Genomic DNA, 19,537 nt, shown 5'->3' with positions numbered 1-19,537 from the left:
GACCAATTTTCACTTAAAAAAAATCCCAGAATTGCACAGAAATGGCACTTTGCACACCCTTGTTTTTGTCTATGTACACATCGACCTATTTTCACTTAAAAAGTCAAAGAAAATTGACAAAAATCCAATCGTTTTTCCCCTTGTAAAAGGCGGCAAACAAATAAGTGGGCGATTTTGCATTTTACCGAGAATTCTTTCAAAGAAAAGGCATCATTCATTATAGAAAATTATGTTTGAACAACCAACGGGATGAAATTATGCTTTAGCGATAACTCGGTAGCGAAATAGCGGTAGCGAAATAGCGATTAACCTTTCATCTAAATTAAAACATCAATCTTTGATAGTTATTTACTATTATACTTCCTTTCTTGCGTTAGGGTTGCCGCAAATATTTTTGGCAGCACTGGCATCAACAATAGATTGGCGATTTTTTACGGCCCTCAAAACCGAATAGTACCTAATATTTTGAGAAAATGTATGTTATGTAATAATTGTTACTAAATTTAAGTATGAAACACACCCACAAAAAATTTTTACATGTTTTTTTTTTTTTTTTTTTTTAAATTTATTTTACTATAGTTTCCTTTTGTAAAGCCCAAGTGTCCCATCACTTTTGTGAGACACTGTATATAAATAATAGCGATTATTTTATTCTTTAACAAAAATTATCGTTTGTGGTTTAGATCCAAAATGAATTCGCAGTTTGTTGGTTTACCGTAAAATTATTATTGTTATTTAGTATTTCCCTTTATTGTTTGCTCTTTTTAAAGCTTATAAGCTTAATATTACATTTGGCAAGATAAAAATTTGAGCCATCTATATCTTCCAGCATTCCAGATTTCCGTATTAGATTGCTTAGTGTTCCTAATTTGTAGTATTTATTTTTTATCATATTTTCTTTCATTGTGAGAAATTAAATTATTTATTTATTTATGTGTAGAATTCTAGTATGCCTGCCTACAGAGAATATAATGTGACTTAAGAACCTGTTTTTCATTAATGTGAAGTTTAAAATTTTTAGAAAATAGTGAAAATTGTCTACTTACTGGTATATAAGGGATTATGTTGTTACGTAGCAAAACGTTAATTTGTAAATATGATAAAATTGATATGTTCCAGAGTATTAATAAGGAAAAACTTTTTTTATTTGTATAAATGCTAAAGCTTAAAAATATTTGAAAATACTGACGCTGTATGAAATACAAGTATGAGAGACTGAGACGTTCTTTATCGTTGTAATAACTGGTAGAATTCGTTTACTGTATCATGATAATTTTAAATATAAACAATTTATTATACTTATTTTCAGTTACACCTAAGCTCAGAAATGTAAATTTAAAGAATTTGATGTTATTTTACAATAATAAACAATTCATTATTTTTTTTAAAGAGAAAATAGAAATTACACGTAGCATGGAGAATACATTGTGACGTCACACCAAATTATTTATTAAAGGTGAAATAGCTAAAGGTTTCCGGTATTGTTTTTAAAATTACATCCTTTTAGCCGTAATCATTTTTATTAATCATTTCTTAATATTTCTTTCTCTTAAAATCGTGTATAATAGTCGTAAACTTATTTCTATTATCCACGATTTCTGTTGAAATCAAGATGGCTGCCATTTATTGAAACACGGAGTTTCGTCGAAAATCTGGATAGCAACCATTTTTCAAAACAACGTATTTCATGTGCTTTGGCGCCAAACCAAATTCGCCAAACTTTGAAGGTGGGCTATACTAAAGTTGTTCCATAATGATTTGTAAAACTCTAACTTTGGCATATTTAGAAACAACTGCTTGAGATGATTGATAGATTTCAACTCAATTTATTCAAGCTGCAAATCTGAGCTCATGGCTTCAAAATTTGCGTTGAAAGGCATGGTAAAAATATCCAATTCTGTTTAAATGGTACTTAAATCTTGAAATTTGCGTTCGAACTCAAAATGCAATTTTTTCAAGCCATCTTCATAATTCTTAAGCTTCTCTTTACTGACGTACTGAGGGTATTGAATTTAAACTCGGGAAATGAGACTAGTCGTTCTTATATAGCTACCCAGCAAACATATTAAGTTTTAGTTTGAAAGTTTTGAGATCGTCGATAAATTGATTTTTTTCTTGCATCTTGACATTCAAGTTGCTCATATGACAAAGAAGACTTGTGAAAAATGCAAAATTCAAAAGCCATTCTGTATCTTTTAACATTTCGCACTCCGCAGAATACTGTTTCTCATGGAAAAGTGACGCCCACCAGCGGCCGAGCGGTAAAGTCGCTGAACGCTGGTAGTTCGGTCCGAGGTTCGAATCCCGCGAACGGGCTGGCTGCATGGGCGTTTTCGTGGTTTTCCCCATGTGTAACGTGTATACGAGCCAGTTTCCCTTAGAAAGTCCTCCACGAAGGCATCCCTCCTCTTAGGCAGATAGCCCTCGAGGCTTTGCCATAATTACACACACACACACACATGGAAAAGTGACACAATGTCTTCTTTCAGCTGCCAAACGCGCTCGAAAACACATTCTGGCACTAAGCCACCTTACTTCTGTATAATACAGTACATCAAAGCATTCAAATTGCACGGACTGAAGAAAATCTCGAAATTGCATGTGAGTAAGCCCACGAGATCGAATAGTATTTGAAAGCTTCACGACTGCATCAAGCACGGGTTTCATATTCAATGCAGATCTACACAGAGCATCTTGATGCATAACACAATGCAGAAAAACATTTTTCCCGGGATAGTTTTGATTAAAGAAACCAAGAAATCCAGACTTTTTCTGTCATATTTGGTGTTCCATCGGTCGCAATATTATATGTATTTGTTACAGGCACATTCAAAGTTAAAAATCCTTCCTGAAATTCACGAAAAATATCACATCACATTAAAGGATGCATGTACTCCAGTTCCTCAGTAATTTCAAAGTTCTCTTCAACACCTCTTATAAATCATACTAATTGAGCCGTATCATTTATATCAGTGCTTTCATCCATAGCTATGGAGCAAAATTTAAACTGGCCAGTCTTTGACTCTAATTGTGAGGTCTAATTTTTATCAATGTTTTCGATTCTAGAAGTCACAGTTTTTCGGGGTAAACTTACATTCTCAAAATTATTTTTCTTCTCTGGACATAAAACATCACAAACTTGAAGCATGCATTGTTTAACGAACTCCTCATCACTGAGAGCTTTATTATTTTTAGCAGTATTGTATGCTACTATGTAACTTGCATGTGTAGCTGCTTCTTGGATACTGTTTACCTTCTTGAAAATATTTTGTCGGCCTGATAATGTTTTACCAAGACTTTCTGCATTTTGTTTACTTTCATATTCGGACATTGCTTCGTAATTGGAATTCTTATGCTTAGATGTGAAATGGCGGGAAATTTTATATTCTTTGAAGATTGCTGCAGCTTCATTGCAGATGAGACACACTGGTTTATCATTTACAAATGTAAAAACATATTTCCAGGTCCATTCATCATTAAAAGCACGGTACTCTGAATCAACTTTACGTGTTTTTTAGTAGCCATTTGAGGTTGAAATAGTTTAGGAATAACCCAAACAAGCACTAACTATGCTAAGCTTTTAATTAATTTCACCACTATCCACAATGCTGATATATGTCAGCTATCTTTCCGTACGCAATCAGTAATATTAGAACTCTCGCCAAAAGAAAAAGCCGCTGGCTGGAGCTTAAAATGCGCAGTCTTCCACATGCGAGGTCTAATGTGGTCACCTGTATAGGATTCCCATATGTCTGCTCGCCGAGAAAGAGATAACGAATGTTGGCGCCAATCTACAGCTATAACTAACTAAGAACTTCCGCTTTTAACACTTTACCGATTAAAAGCTGTTTGTGCCATCTATTTCCGTCGATTTATGTTTTGTAGAACAAAAACAGAGAAAGTAAAAAAAAATCATAAGTCTTTTGAAAAAAAGGAAGAAAAAAATAATATTAAAACAAAGTGGAAAAGGAGATGGATATATCATATATAAATATATATTTCTTTTAATTTGCCTCTTACCGGCAAATTAAAATTCTATCCGCGGGCCGGATATAACCTTCCAGCGGGACAGATTTGGCCCGCAGGCCGTAGTTTGCCCATCCCTGAATTAGGGAAAAGAGCATCAGAACTGAAGTGAACACCAGTGGTCCCATTTCCATTTTACTTATGAATCGAGGTTTCGTTTAACATTTAACTCTAAATATGTATATACCTAAAGGGAGTCAGCAACAGCTCTTTCGAACATCATAGACATAACCACAGTTGTAATGGTATGGGAAGAAATAATGGTCAATTGATTTACACTCCTATACAGTAGAGTTATTAAAATGAGGTCTTAGAACCTAATGTAAGGTTTTTCAGAGGTGAATTTATATCTGATATTTTATTTACGGAAGATAAAGCTCGTCCACATTGAGCAAACGAGGGTGATAAAATCCTTGAAATAAAGACAATGAGTGAATAGCGTGGCTAGCAAAATTTCCTGATCTTAACTTGAAAAGGAACTTATGGAACTACCTTAGAAGTACAGCTGTATGGACACATCCTTCTGCTATGGATGTAAATGCCCTTAAGGCCTCATTGCTTGAGGAGTAGAATTTAATTCTTTAAACTACGGTTAACAACGTTACTGCTGGCATAAACACGTTGTGATATGTATGGGCAAGCTAAGGAAAATCGCGTTTCATTTTAATTTCAAAAGCCTTAACTTCTTTCTAAATTAATTATTACTTTTTATAATTCTTCTTGTACAGCATTATTTTTATTTTTATTGTTTCATACTACAGTTCATTACTACGTGCTACTTCTTTTCTCATATACAGTGCTCTTAAAATTTTCCTTTGCATTTATATGTTAAGTATCATTCCACACAAATAACACAACATGATAGTTCAAAATGTCTTAGAAATCCGTGACTTGTAGAGGTAATTATGAACATGATTGTACATTAAGTATCTGACTATTCTTCTTAGAACTGCAGATATCCATGAGTTATTGACTGAATTTACTTGAATATATTGAAAAGCTATGTGATGTAAAATTTGAACCAAAATTATGATGATCTCATCTTTTAAGAAGATAGTCGCACATACGTTAAATGCACGACTGAGATTGACAAAATTGTGGAGTATGTTTAGATAATATTATTATTGGTGCATTAGGTATTAGGTTTTATGTGAAACTGAAATATACCGTATACAGATGTACAAAATGCTTTAATGCTTTAAGAATGTCTTTCTTAGAGAAGCGTTTTCTAGTATAAGTAGTGGAAAATTTTACACATAAAAATATTTACTTATTGCATCTGTAAAAGTATAGATAAAGGATAGAAAATTAAAAAAAATATAAAGTAAGATTAGAAGACTAATAAATACATGCATTGCTAATTTAGAAACCATAGAAGTAACAATCCTTTTTAACATCACTCTGGATATCATGCATATACGTCATCAGCTCAGTGCCTGGCTACTCCGTGTCGAATATCAAGCATGGTGATCACGTTCTGTAAAAGGAGTTTCTTTCTTTCTTTTCTTTTTTTTTTTTTTTTTTTTTTTTTTTTTTTTGTAGTCATTTTCCTTTGATTGCAATAATTGGATCTGTCAAGATCAGCATGGTATTTGCTCTAGAAGTTACTATTTTCTTGTTAACTTGAAACAACTTTTAAAATTTGTGTAGCTGTTCTTTTTCAACTCTTGATTAAGAATTTTGGGCAGAAACTTTTGATGATTCATATTTGTATCGAGATGCGTCAGGTCAAAGTTTTTGCTGATTTGGAGCTTTAGGAGAAATGCTTTCTTTGTCTGGTATGAGATTTGGATAATTTTCCAGCTGATCTTGATATAGTGATCGAAAGCGGTAAGCAAAATTTGGAATATGAATTTAGTTACAAACACTTCAAATAGAATTTTGAAATGTGTCTGTAGATTAGTTATTTGCATTACAGATTTCTGCCACGTATTTATATAACTTATATTTATTTTATACATGTATTGCAACGTATTTTTTACATGTATTGCAATAAGGTATAAAGTTTGGTAATCTTAACTATCATGAACTGAATCAAATTCTAGGTAGACTGACGGCGAATTATCCTTCAGTTAACGCCATAGATTAACGGCAAAAAAGTTTAAAAAAAAACCATTTAATTAAATCAGAATTGGAGTTTCGTGCTTACAATTCAGCCAACCATTTGTGCCGAGATAACTGAAATAACTGTAAGTTTACATTTAAAATAAGCTAGTACTCAGAGACTACATAATTAAATTTAACGCGAAGTTGGCTCACAATTTTAACCGGAATAGATATTTTATCTGCAATTATAATGCAAGGTAGAAGACTGCAAATCCTTCCTGAGTCAGGGATTTAGTAACGTGGCCTCAAGAGGCAGAATACATTCTGTCTCATAATCTAAAATCCGCAGCTTAAATACAAGCAAGTTAATTTGTATTCTGTCGAGAAACCGGATATAACCAATATACTGCAGTCCATACCATCTTCATCAATCTCCAGGTGACATACAGAAACTGAAATTTTATTGAGAGACTTTCTTATGTAACAAATGTATCTAATATTTTGCTACCTTTCAATAATTTCAAAATTGTGCATGGAAGCAAAATAGTATTAATTAAATAATTAGTGAATGAAAGAATTAAAGAAAAATTCCATTCATCTGTCGTCTAATTTAATTTCCAGAAAAACCAACTTTTAAAATTGTATTTCTTCAATTCAGTATTTCAAAATTTAATTAAAAGCACTTTCGTTAATTAAATACGACAAAATTTATATATCTTCAGCATTAGGAAATGTTAAATGAATAGAAATGTTACGTACATCGTTTTTCGGTTTCCCATTTAAATCACTCAAAGAAGCCATTATTTTATTTAAACAATTTATTTTTAAGCCTTTATGGCTGAAAATTTTCTGAGATAAATCATTTCGCTTTTAATTTAAGTAGCTTTCTTGCTGAGTATCTGAGCACAATAAATCCTTTTGCAATTTAATTTAAATAGCTCTTATTGTTGAAATTAATTTTACTCTTATATTAATCTTAATCTTAATTGTTAAATAAATGTATCTCTGCGAAATATTTTTCAGTTATGAACAGAATAAACTTTTCGTCAAGTGTCCTATTAAAAAAATATTACTTCAATAATAACCGAAATTAAACATTACAATAGAAAACATTTTTAAAGCAATGTTAAAGATAATTATTTGGATGACTTCCTTTGCCATCGACGTGTGTCTTTAATGAATATTCAGTAAGTAAAATGCTGAACAGAAATGAGTGATTAATTGAACTATTGATCATATTTTATACTTTTATCGGACTTAATTATTTAATACAAATTTAGAATGTATACTCGGTCAGGATTTCTGCTTTTTTTTTTTTTTTTTTTTTTTTTTTTTTGTTCAGGCACGTACCTTTGGCATTAAGCATGTAGCATATTTTAATATTAATCAGTTGAAAGAAGATAATTTTAATCAAATTAAAAATAGCAAAAGAATAAGACGGAACTAAGGGTCCAAGCAAATTTAAATGTTATTTTGTACTATTTTAGGCAATCCTGTAAGTTTCTCTGAAGTGAATGCAAACTATATCACACACCGTTAAGAGATTTGCGTCGTGTCTGAGGATATGGTAAAATTCTTGTAATATGTGTCTGTGGGCAGCAGTTCTGCATGAATTACTACAAGAAAATCAATCAATTTTAAGTACATTATCTTTCAATTTTTTTTTTTTTTTATTTTTAATGAATATGCAAGAGACCATATCTTGTCTGTAGTGTTACCAGTTTGGGGGATGACTAGGTATTACTTACTCAAGGTACGTTTTGTCGTAATTAATCAACCAACTCATTTTTTCTAGCTGCGGTATGGGCATATGAAAGTAAACAGAGAAAATCACAATTTACGAGTGATTTGTATTGTTTTGAATCATATTAAGACGTTATGGAAATTAGGAAAATGGCGATCTGATTTTTGCATTTGCTATCGTTATACTTTTAATGACAAATAAGTTTGATTTCTTTAGTACTAGAAAGTGAAATGTTTTAAGGCAAAAATAGCTTCAAAAGATTGATTATTTTCTGATTGCTTTTTAAGTTAAACTTAGCATCATACACTACATAGATAAGCATGCACTATACATTAAAACGGGATAATAGTTAGTGACTCTGGCTGCCGTACTGAAGGGCCCGGGTTCGAGTGTCGAAGATAGCATGGATGCTTATAAGTGTATAGTATCTGTGAAGCAAGGAGACTTTCAAAATATACAGCGCGCTGAAGCCCTCTTGTCAAAGTAGTGACAGGGAAAGAGAGGTGGGAGACTCTCAAACAGCCAACCGCTCTCCCATTTTGTCTCGGTATTCTAAACTGGGATGGAAGCTTATACAGTTAGCAAGGTACAGCAATACCTCAATCACCTGTGTTACTGCAGAGGTGCTAGCTTAGCTTCTACCTATACATTGGGTTAACTCATTTCTCAAGCGATGGCAAGATTACTAGTATATTGTGAAAGGTATTAAAAGTGACAATGATTGCTCTGCTGATGTCACTCAAATGTGTGCGAAATAAAAAGCACTCCGAAATCAAGTAATCTTCAAAGAAGTAACCATTTTGAATATTAATTCTGACAATTATCTTGGTGAAGAATTACATCAGGGCTGTTGGAATAATTGAAACCTATTCCAAAATAAACGTTGAAAGGGAATCATATATTTCTTAACCCATTATAGGTAAAATAAAGCAGTTTTTGTATATAATCCTACGTTCTCTGAGAGATTTGGCTTCTGTTTTGTCTTCAACCATTGCTTTTATCAAGTATTATTATCATATTTTTTTTTCTTATCTGTAATCGCAATACGGCTTTAAATGGTTTCATTACATTACTTATGAAATATCAGTGTAAAGCATTCTTATTATTGACGGTTTTATTCGCAAGTCCCCGTGGAACTCAATCACTACCACGAAGAAACTTTTATTAATTTCCTGCTATCTATTACTGCTCATATTTTACAGCGAAGCCTTTCGTTATTTTTTGGCGAATAATAAGTGAACTGAGATCATCATTTTCCACCTCTCGTTTTCGCCGTTTCTCGTTTCTCGTTTTCTCGTTCTCGTTCTCGTTTCGTTTTCGGCTTCTCCTCAAGTTTAAATTTCCAATTCAGAACTTCCTAAGCCACTCTTGACATCAAAACCCTCTGAAAATCCAGCTAGATATACTGAAAACATTTTTGGTCGTCTTCTGCGACATTTACATGCTGGTGGATCTAAGATAGAGTAACATGAGAAATATGCAAATTGTCATATTACTTTTGGATCTCCTTTTCATTAGAAAATATTGATGAAAATTTAAATCATTGGTGTCGGAAAAGAAGGAGAATGGTCTTTAGATTGCAATAATGTCTAACATTTTTGATAGGGGAAATTTGGAATGAAAATCCTGCATTACTACTGAATTCAATCTTATATTCTTTTAATTATAAAAACGTGAGAGTGTAATATAATCTTATGGAATCGTATCCTATTCTTGCGCATTTTGTTTCAATAAACATTCAATTAAATAAATATTGGAAAAGGTACATAAAGGGACATAGAAAAAAGATGATGTATCACAAGAAGACAGAATTGTTTTGTAAATGGCGCTCATAGTGCTCTTTAGATGACATCTAAATTATTGATAAAACAAGCAAATACAAGTAACACTCCGTAGAGAGCACTGAGAGAAAATGTGAAATTTATTGACGACAACAAAAGCAATATGAGTACTGGAAAATATGGACGATTCATTGAGAAAACTCTACATTACTTCTCAATCACTCTGATATTGATTTGAATTATAAAAGTAAGAAGGCAGTTCAAGAAAATTGCAACACAAGTTTCTTGGATTGAGTAAAAAAATGTCTTGGATTGAGTAAAAAAAGCGAAGAAAAACTGTCTTTGCCCAATTTATTACCCTGCAGTTCATAATCAAGTTGTTCATAATCATTATTATTATTTTACAAATTTTAAGGTCCTTTTGCTGTTGTCGTTGACTGTTATGTTGGCCTTCAAAATTTACAGTTATCTAGTTATATACTGAACAAATTAATGCTAAGCGCAACTTATACGATGCAGCTTTTAGCTAATCTCTATTTTTTAAGTAAAACTCAGAATTCAACATATGAAAGTGATTGCATATCAAGATTCGCCCCCTTACCTATCTCTCTTAAAACCAGAATTATCTGAAACTTTAACGTTTAAGATTGGTTTTTATTTCAAATTTAGGTAAAATTCCGTTAGACACGGTTCTTTGTCTTATTAAATACTTTTTACTACCTGTAACCAAATTATGGCTGATGCTTCAATAACCACTTCAAGTAACACTCTATGGGCTTGTACATGACAAGGAAATTTTAAAGTATTAATCTCAAATCAAGCACCTGATATTGCTATTAAATTATCATACAAAGTGTATTCATCTTACGAATCTGTGTTTCAATAATTTTTATAGATTACCAATTGATCAGATTTATGTAATTATCTGCTTTAAATATTAGTGCTTGTATTTTAAACTCACAAATTTTCAATTATTTTTCCCTATCCATTCAAAGATTTGTGAGACATCAAAATGCGCCTTGGTTTCGACCAAAGGGTTAATAATATCCCCTCCATATACATGTGTTAAAAATTTATATTGTTAAAGAAGTAAGGAATGTTTATATTTTCTTTCGTAGTTCGACCACTCGAAGTTAAAGTGATGCCAAGACGACGACCATTGTCCGTGGGCTGGATAGCGCAGCTGACGTGTGAAGCTCGTGGTGCTCGACCTCAGGCACTACTCACTTGGTGGAGGGAAGGAAAAGAAGTCCAAGGCACCACAGAAACAGTTCTAGAAGATGGAAATCTTACTATGAGCACTTACGCCTTCACACCAAAGCCAGAGGATAATGGCAAATCCGTGACTTGTAAAGCTTCGCATCCAACTCTGCCGGTTGAACCTATATCGGATACTGTAACGTTAAACGTACACTGTAAGTAAATTTTTGCTTTTAAACTTTTCTTAAATCGATTTTTATGTAGCATAAGCGCCGAGCACGATATTTAATAAATAAACACATTAAACCTTAATAATAAGACAAAAAAGTTTTATAAAGCTTTTCAGTAAGAAAACTTTACATTTATATGATGAACTAAGAAAAGACTGAAAATAAAATGAATAAAAGAAAAGTGTGTGCGAACATTTAACGCTGCATCGGGAATTCTAAATGTATACTGCTATGCTGCGTTTTAAAAATTTTGTAATTTTGCTGTTGAATTTTATATCGCGTAATTGCGAAGAAAATTGTGCTTAATAATAAAGCTTAGAAGGCAAAAACAATTGGGTTAGTAGGAATGAATGTAAAGCAGATTGTTAGACTGGGAGCTCAGAGATAGCGTAAAGCACCTTAACAAACTCTTTGGATCTACCGTTAGAATTTGAAACCTTTAAATTTGTATTTTTTATAACATTATGGAGGAAATTTTAAAGACCTTCTGTTAAAGAATCAACGATGGCAGGCAGTTTATACAACCGAAAGTGAATTTCAATTAAAAGACTATCGGGGCAATGAGCATGGTACTTTTTATTTAACGTATGCATTATAAGCATTCAGTAAACTCATATCACTACTGTTTATTAACGGACTGCGCTTCTACTTTACTTAGTAGACGCTTTGGAAGTATTTGTTTCCCATTTTAATAACTTTGGATATATTTTTATTTTTGTGTTCCATTTTCTCATAATTTGCAAGCATCAATGATTTTATATATATCTCTTGAGAAAATATATGCAAGTTGCCAATCAAGAATCGCGCACCTCAGGAACGCAGTGTAAAATCAGGAACAACTTTGACACTTCAAAATGAAAATTGAAGAAACTGAAGAAATATCCAAAATAAAAAAAATAAAAAAAAAAATAAATAAATAAATAAAAAAAAAAGTTTAAAGAATTTAAAAATTTGAAAATTTGATATAACCACTGAAAAACAAACTTAAATATTAATCTAAACGTAATTAATCCCTAAGCATGTACATATCATTCCATATTCTGTACAGGATAAGTGCAAAATATTGCTACGTGTTTTAAGTAACTGCGATATATTAATACTATGCATTGTAGAAGAATATCGTGAATGTCGTATTTAACTAGAAATATCATCTCTTTATTTCGAAAAAAAAAAAAGCCGTATTTCGAGCTTATATTATTTATCGAGATAGAAATGAAAATATGAATTATTTATAGTTGAAATATGGATGACTATATATCAGCATGATAATGAGGCTTTAGATTAAACAGAAATTATTTTAACACAGCATTGTTGCCGTCGAATAGTGGAAAATGAAGAAAATGAAGGTGAACAACAAAAAGTGTGTAAGTAAACAGTAACCTTCTGAAAGGAATCAGTGTAGCATCGATCCAGCAACATTGATCAATAAATATTCTAAGTGAATATGTTCTAGTATTGTATTGGTAAGTGGAAAAGGGGAATCGACAAGCAGTTTGAGGCTTTACATTCAGTCTTTTAGGGTATTTTGTTGTTTGACTCCTAAATTAATACTCTGTTGTTGTGACTTATCTCACTTGCAGAAAGTAACAGCGGAACATGCTCACAAATCGGGACAAGGAGAGCGAGATTGCGCCTGTCGTTGGCAAGAGCCTTGAGCACCATACAGGTAATAGTATGACTTTGCTCAGTTCCGTGGAAAGCACCCCGGGCGAAACGGGTCTGAGAGTCTTCCACCCCTCTTCCCCTACCAATCTCTCGAGAGGATTTTCGGCTCGCCGCATATTTAAGGTACTCCCATGCCGCACAGACACTTTGCATTTACAAACATCGATGCCTTCTACGGGATTCGAACCCGGGCACTTCAGTACAACAGTCGCTAATCACTGTCCCAGTTGGGCAGCAAAATCAGTCCAGATGATATTTTGCATTGTTTTCTTGATAGAAGACTACTTTGTGACAGCTTAGCTTTACTTTAACTAACAAGTTAATTGAATTTATATCTTTACTGTCCTTTCATACCTGAGTCACGCAACTCGTTCTTTCCAAAAAATTATGTAACTTTTAAGTGTCAAAATTTGATGCATAAAAACTTATTTGCAATCGTTGATGTGTGTAAACGAGAGAGCGAATAAGAGGAATGAATTCGAAGTTAGCAGGGCTAGCGAATGGCTGATGGTAAACCGTGTCGGTGTAAAGAGTCCAGAAGATTAGTTTCCAAAATAAATGAGCTGCTATTGAAATTTAAAAACGTTGTTATCAGTTAGGAGTTTTGTTTCTATTAGATTAAACGAGATCAAGTTTTATTCTTCAATTAATGCCAAGTCAAGTGGACTGTTGCCTTATAATATTTTTATGTTAAAACCTCAAGTAGAGACCTTTTAACGTTACTTTGATTTTGTTCAGTGTTTCTGTTTTGAACGTTTGACACCACACTGCCTTCACGAAAGCTCATGATAAGGGATCCTTTTGATACCTCCTCAAACTCACGTATAGCTATAAAGTGATTTTGTCATGCTCAAGTGCTTCAATTTTAATACAGGTGTCATAACTTTACAATGATATTATCTTTCTTATGGTAGCCATCATATTGTATGACGAAGTTGTAGCCATAGTCACCTTCTTGTTCTTACTTTATTTACAAATCATTAACTTTCCCATCTTTAAATTTGATCCATTTAATAGGATAAAACCTTTTGCAAATACAATAACTGGACATGCCAAATAAACTATAAAGTTTTTCGTTTGTTCATATCTCACGGAAATACAAAAAATAAATATTCAAGCATTTAGCAACATCTTCGTCTCTCAGTTAAAACTGCATCGTGAATTCATAAAGCGTACATCTAAACTAAAACCAAAAACTTCAGATTCTATGTTTCCAGTCTTCTGATTCAGATTACAATTAGCTACCTTCCTCAACTGCTCAGGAAGATCTATTTTGCAATTTTGAATACACCAGCCGCAAGAATCATCACATAGTTTCATGTGAAATGTATTGGTGAAAGACAGCAATAAAATGTTATCTTCATAAACTACCCGCTAAAAGAATAAACAGGCAACATTTTATAACTGTCAAAATCCTTCCTTTCTAAGTCTTAAGTGTTTCTTAATGCTCATATGCAAAAATCAAAAAAATGAAATGCTAAGATGAGAGCAAAATCTGTAACTTTTATCCCTCATTTATAACCACAATATATGAGGAATGTATCCGCGAAAGTTTTATAGCTTCTCCTAAAAGTATACCATGCCAATAATTCCAGTACTAAAAGGAATATGCCACCAAAAATGACAGGAAATAGTCAAAACAAGTCTTTTACAGATTCCTATAAAATTTAATAAAAAAATTCTGAGACGTCATTGAACAATTTTTGACGCTTCTGTTCCAAAAGTATCCTACGAGAAAGAAACGTTCTCGAAAGAGCAGAAGTGTAATTCATAGTTTTCTGTTAAAGAAGGAAGTTCTATATTTCTACTTATTTCTTTTTCAGAAGCATTTTCCTTCCCCATAGAATTGTATGTAGTTTAACAGGCCATGCAGTTCAGAAAAAGTCCACATGGGGGCGCTCGAGTACCATCCGCTCCAACCGTCTTTAGTTCAACATTTTTCCAGGGTATAAGAATCTATAGGGAAAGAGGTACAGCATGTATACAAGCGGGAAAAAATAAAAACTTGGAATTTTTATATCATTTTATGCTCTATTTCTAAGGAAATATCCTAGGACATAAAATGTTTCTTTTTTTGTTTGTTTGTTTTCTGTGTCCGGTCTTTCCTTGAGAAGATAAGCTTATAGTTTTATTTTCAATAAAAATAAATATAATATCACGTTAATATTTTCTTCATTTATTATTATTCATTGCGAGACCTAAGATTTAGGGCATAAATCATCTGTTTCTGTATTGAAAATGAGATATTAAATTTGCATTTTCTGAGCAGTTTTCTTCAGAACGTACTGCGCTTGCACAGGTTTGTTTTTTCTTTCTTCAGATTGTTATGTATTTCAATTTATTCTCTGTTATTTAAACCATCTGATTAGATTACACTGTAAAATTTCAACTGTCTTTTCTTATTTTTTTGAATTTTAATACCAAAGACCTGCCGATCTTCTTTCTGCTCATCTTTCCTAAGAATAGTATAACTACGAAAATGAGAGTAGTATAAATGCGAGGAAATTAATCATTTTATTTTTAAAATTGAGTAATTGCTAATATTTCACTTTCGTTAAAAATATCGTTAAAATGGACTTGTCGTTAGAATAATAAAGGCGAAATTGAAAGTTTAAACGCTTAATATTGAAACAGTCACAAATTACATTCGTCAGAGTAGACTTAGATGTTGTATGTAAAGTCAAAAGAATTGCAGTATATAAATGATTAAAGTTATAAAACAGATTGTTTCACACTTTACCTAATATTTCAGAGTTATATTCTATAAACAGCATCACCTATATAAAATTGAAAACAGTCAAATTTTGAATGGAGTTTTACAGATAGGATCAAAGATAGAATCAACGGAATTTTACAGAAAGCTTCTTTGTTTGTTAGACGTCATATACAAAACCTTTTCAAGAATAGCATACTTTTTATCTTAAGAAAAGAGATAGATCTTATGATTTATCAACGCCCGGAGCGAAGCTTCCTTTACTCTGAATTGTTGGAAAGAATATTTGTTTTTTAAATTTGGCTGTGAAACGTGAATAGTTACGTTTTACTAAGAGTGCTGTCGATATGGTTATGTCCAGAAGGATGTTTTGTACTTTATCCTGAGGACAAACAAAACATTGTTAATTAGACTCACTAGCGGCTGAGAGGTAAAGTCGCTAATCACTAGTAGTTACGACCAGGATTCGATTCCGAGCGAACGGGGTTGGCTGCATGGGCGTTTTTGTGGTTTTCTTCTTGCGTATCATGTATACGAGCCTATTTGCTTTAGAATGTCCACCACGAAGGTATCCTTCCCCTTAGGCTGATAGCCATAGCGTGCTTTGCCATACTTAAATAAACCAAACCATTAACAGGAACTCTATTTAAACTGAATTTTCTTTCCAGTTATTGTAATTTCTTGATGGCAATTTTTCTGCCATGCTGTCGTAGGTTTCTCTCGTTCTTTTATATTTCATGTATTATCTCTATTTCTCTTTTCTTATAATTTTTCTTCTTCTGTTTTCTGCATGCTGTAATATCTTAGTTGTAACGCGCATTTTTGTTGTGCATTCTATTTTATATTTTTAATTGTCGTATTATTGTTGTGTTGCGTGTTACTGTAATCAGTGAAACTTCTATCTTTTAGGCAGAATTTATTTGTTTTAAATTGTACAATGAATTTCGCTCTCAGAAAGAAGAATATTATAGTAATATTAAGACATCTCAAGGAAGCATAATCAAGATATAAATAAATTCTGGGACTGTTTAAAACATTCTTAAATTTTACAAAAATGATGGTACTGTTGATAGGAAGAATTACATTACAGTTCGAGATGATATGATCTAGGCAGAAAATCAACACAAATTTCTTGACTTATTGATCTTAATCAACAAAAAGAACTGCTTTTTTCTGGATCTGGAGTTTTAGTATATGCATCTATTGCTCAGCGACTTCTTGAATTTAGACGTTAAATTATTCGAGCTTAAAAAAAGCAGTCAGTATAGAAATGGTAGTCGATAAGTCTAAAATATTATTCAACATGAAAATTTAAGAAGTGAAAGGAAAGATATTGTTTCCTGAGAATTATTTTGCCGATTAGGCTTGGCGTTCACGGTAAGAAAGTAAGTCATCTGGGTAAAGTATCTCTTTGGTTGATATAACATATCATCGAAATTTTAACACAGAGAAGAAGAATAAATAGTTTTGAAGTAGTTTTTGCGTTTATGGTACAGTGCCTGTTGTATCCGCTTATGATTGACTACCAGTTTTAAGCGATATCTGTAAAATTTAAAGAAGAATATTGTTCTATTGCTGACAAAATTATGCTTTGATAGAAACGGGTTTTCTCAACAATATTTTGATTCATGTCACAATATCGAGAAAATTTCTGAGTACTTTATAGAAGCATTAAATCTCTGTCTTTAAATGGATACAGATCTCACTTAGTTGAGGCCGTTTTGTAAATTGTGAAACGAAATTTAAAAGCAAAAGACATCGCACCAGGAAATGCCTTAGTTTCTAAAGTCATTGTAGTTTCGTTACAATATGACCGTTTAAGTGAATAATTTGTATCTGCTGCCAAGAACCAAGCCTTTACACCCCTAGTTTCTATTAATGCACGTAGAAAGTATTTCTTCTAGCCATTATGAAAATCATTCACCGATTGAAAACAATAGTTTGCTGATTGAAAAGAATGATACTTTTGCTGCCATCCATTTTGCTGTGTTAGTTGCAAGTATTTTAGCTTTTCTAAATTTAATTTATTTATTCTCATAATCGTAAAACCCGTTATTCTGTAGTTAGAATTTAAATTTAAAGTCTTTAAAACAAGGATTTTAGTTCTAGTTTATTGAAGTTCTCTCGCAGAAAAGAATGTAATAAAATCATTCATAAATACACATTATTGGGATTCTTGAATCCACTTTTAATTATATTTCCACAATAATTATCCCTCCCTTCGAAGAAAAACCTTTTTTATAAGAGTTTAGATTATATGGGAACACCCCATAATAGCTATGTAAAACATTTGGCTGATAATATAGTACATTAGTTCTCTTGTGGCAAGATGAAAACAGTTTTGTTCTGCATTACATTTAAAGAACTTGTGAGGTTGCTTTCCATATGTAGGACAAGAGGATTGGTAGAAAGGATAGTTGCAAGTCGTTGTGTTGTTGCTTAGTAATTAATGGCTTTCTAAATTGATGCATGCTGCTGTTTTGGATTATCAAACTTTGATGCCGTTTAATCGTGAGTAAAAGGCGCAGTAGGACTTGCTATTGCAGTCTAGATGTATATGCCCGAACAGCGGAAACAGCGCTTGGTCTTATAGAATTCTACGATTCTATATACGGTCTATTCGATGTATATGCATGGGGATTGAAAGACGGCGTGACTGCCGATTTTGACACTCGGCAAACTATTTAACATTGCTCCTGTTTTTTTAGATGACAAAGAACTCTTTCTGTTGTTTTTGTAATATCATATTCTGATGCCAAATCTCTTTCTACTTCTTGCAGTTGAGGAGTTAGTGATACGATACTTTATGTACAGCTAAACTCTTGGTAATCTAACTGCCGGAGATAGGGTTTTGGTTATTTTAGTTCTCTAATCATTTTGTTTTGACAAGTTTATACAGATCCGCTTTAGGTTGGTAATCTACTGCACGTCCTCCTTTTTGTATGTCTTACTGAATGGATTTACACTCATGTCGCTGGTATTGGGAATTTTTCAATTCCTTTAAAGCTGTACTGTTTGCCATGCTTTCTTGTTTTGGATAAATTAGGAGTATGCGTTTTGAGCCAGTGGAGGCTGCTTACCCGTAGGTGCGTTTAGAAATGAATGGCACCGTGTGAGCATTCTCTGATTTATTTGTATTGATTGAAGAGTTTTCAAATGCTATCTCAATATTTTCTCGTTCGTCTACATTGATTGATGAGTCTTGAACTGTTATCTCGACTTCTTGTGGACTGTCTATATTTATTGACGAGTCTTTAACTGTTTTCCCTAGTACCTCTGTATTTTTATCTCTATCTCTAACTGTTTCTTAATAGTATGCGGATTGGTTTTAGTTGCTGTTCTGATTTGCTGTAATACTGAATTAACCTCTCCTCGTACTCGTTTGAGAAAACGAGGTATTTCAGATCATGTTGTGTTGAATATTTTAGTACAATACTGCACAGCGCATCAATAAGTTCGTTACAAATATTGCTACGAAATGTCAAGGCACGGTGAGATGGCTTCTCCGCAAATCAGTTTTACAGTTGCCATAATATGGCAAGGGAAGGCAGGGTTGCCACATTTGACGAGAAATCGCCCATTTGGAGACAACATATGCCGTGGACTGATGGAGAAACTTCTGGAACGATTTCTTACCGGTTTAGCCCAGAATGTTCTCGAACACAAGCCGAAAGCTATATAAACCTTACTGGTCCGCTGTCAGAGTGTGTGTGCCTCGTCGAGAGGGCGAGAGTTAGTATCGACTGTCTCGTCTAGCGAGTCAATCCCTGCAAAGTCGATCGAGTCGACAGCCGGGCAGCGAGTGCCGAGTGGGTCGTCGAATGCACCGAAAGAGTCTCGTAGTGTATCGCGGTTAGTGCATCGTCGAGAGAGCGTGTTGGGCTCCTGGAACGACTGAACTGAAGAGTCGGGAACTGTCTTCTATGTGTCGTCGAGTGCATCGCGAGTTGTAGCATGGAGAGTTTCGAGAGTACGTGGAGTTCCGAGGACAGCCAAGCAGAGTCGGGAGCTGTACTCTGGTGCTTTGCCGTGAAGCTGTCTCCACCGTGATAGCCTGATAACCTGGAGGCTGTACCGCTGAACGTGTCAGCGTGTTTATAGCAGTTAATCGATGACTGTAAAACTTTTTTGG

The 19,537-nt window shown here is 33.2% G+C and overlaps 1 protein-coding gene across 4 annotated transcripts in view; it reads left to right on the top strand.

Moving 5' to 3' along the window:
• The window catches only part of LOC118189750 (protein turtle-like), a 766,067-nt gene that overhangs the window by 405,719 nt on the left and 340,811 nt on the right, over positions 1 to 19,537 (top strand). For all 4 annotated transcript variants that reach the window (XM_085825382.1, XM_085825381.1, XM_085825380.1 and 1 more), the window contains exon 5: positions 10,716 to 11,012. In XM_085825382.1, coding sequence (XP_085681508.1) covers positions 10,716 to 11,012 — 297 coding nt within the window. The remainder of the gene's footprint in view (positions 1 to 10,715; positions 11,013 to 19,537) is intronic.

The sequence above is a fragment of the Stegodyphus dumicola genome, chromosome 10 (assembly GCF_044657685.1).
Source record: "Stegodyphus dumicola isolate Sdum_Otavi_A_Nest chromosome 10, ASM4465768v1".
Taxonomy (NCBI): domain Eukaryota; kingdom Metazoa; phylum Arthropoda; class Arachnida; order Araneae; family Eresidae; genus Stegodyphus; species Stegodyphus dumicola.
Note: the sequence above shows the minus strand (reverse complement) of the source record. Positions and strands in the feature narration are given on the sequence as shown.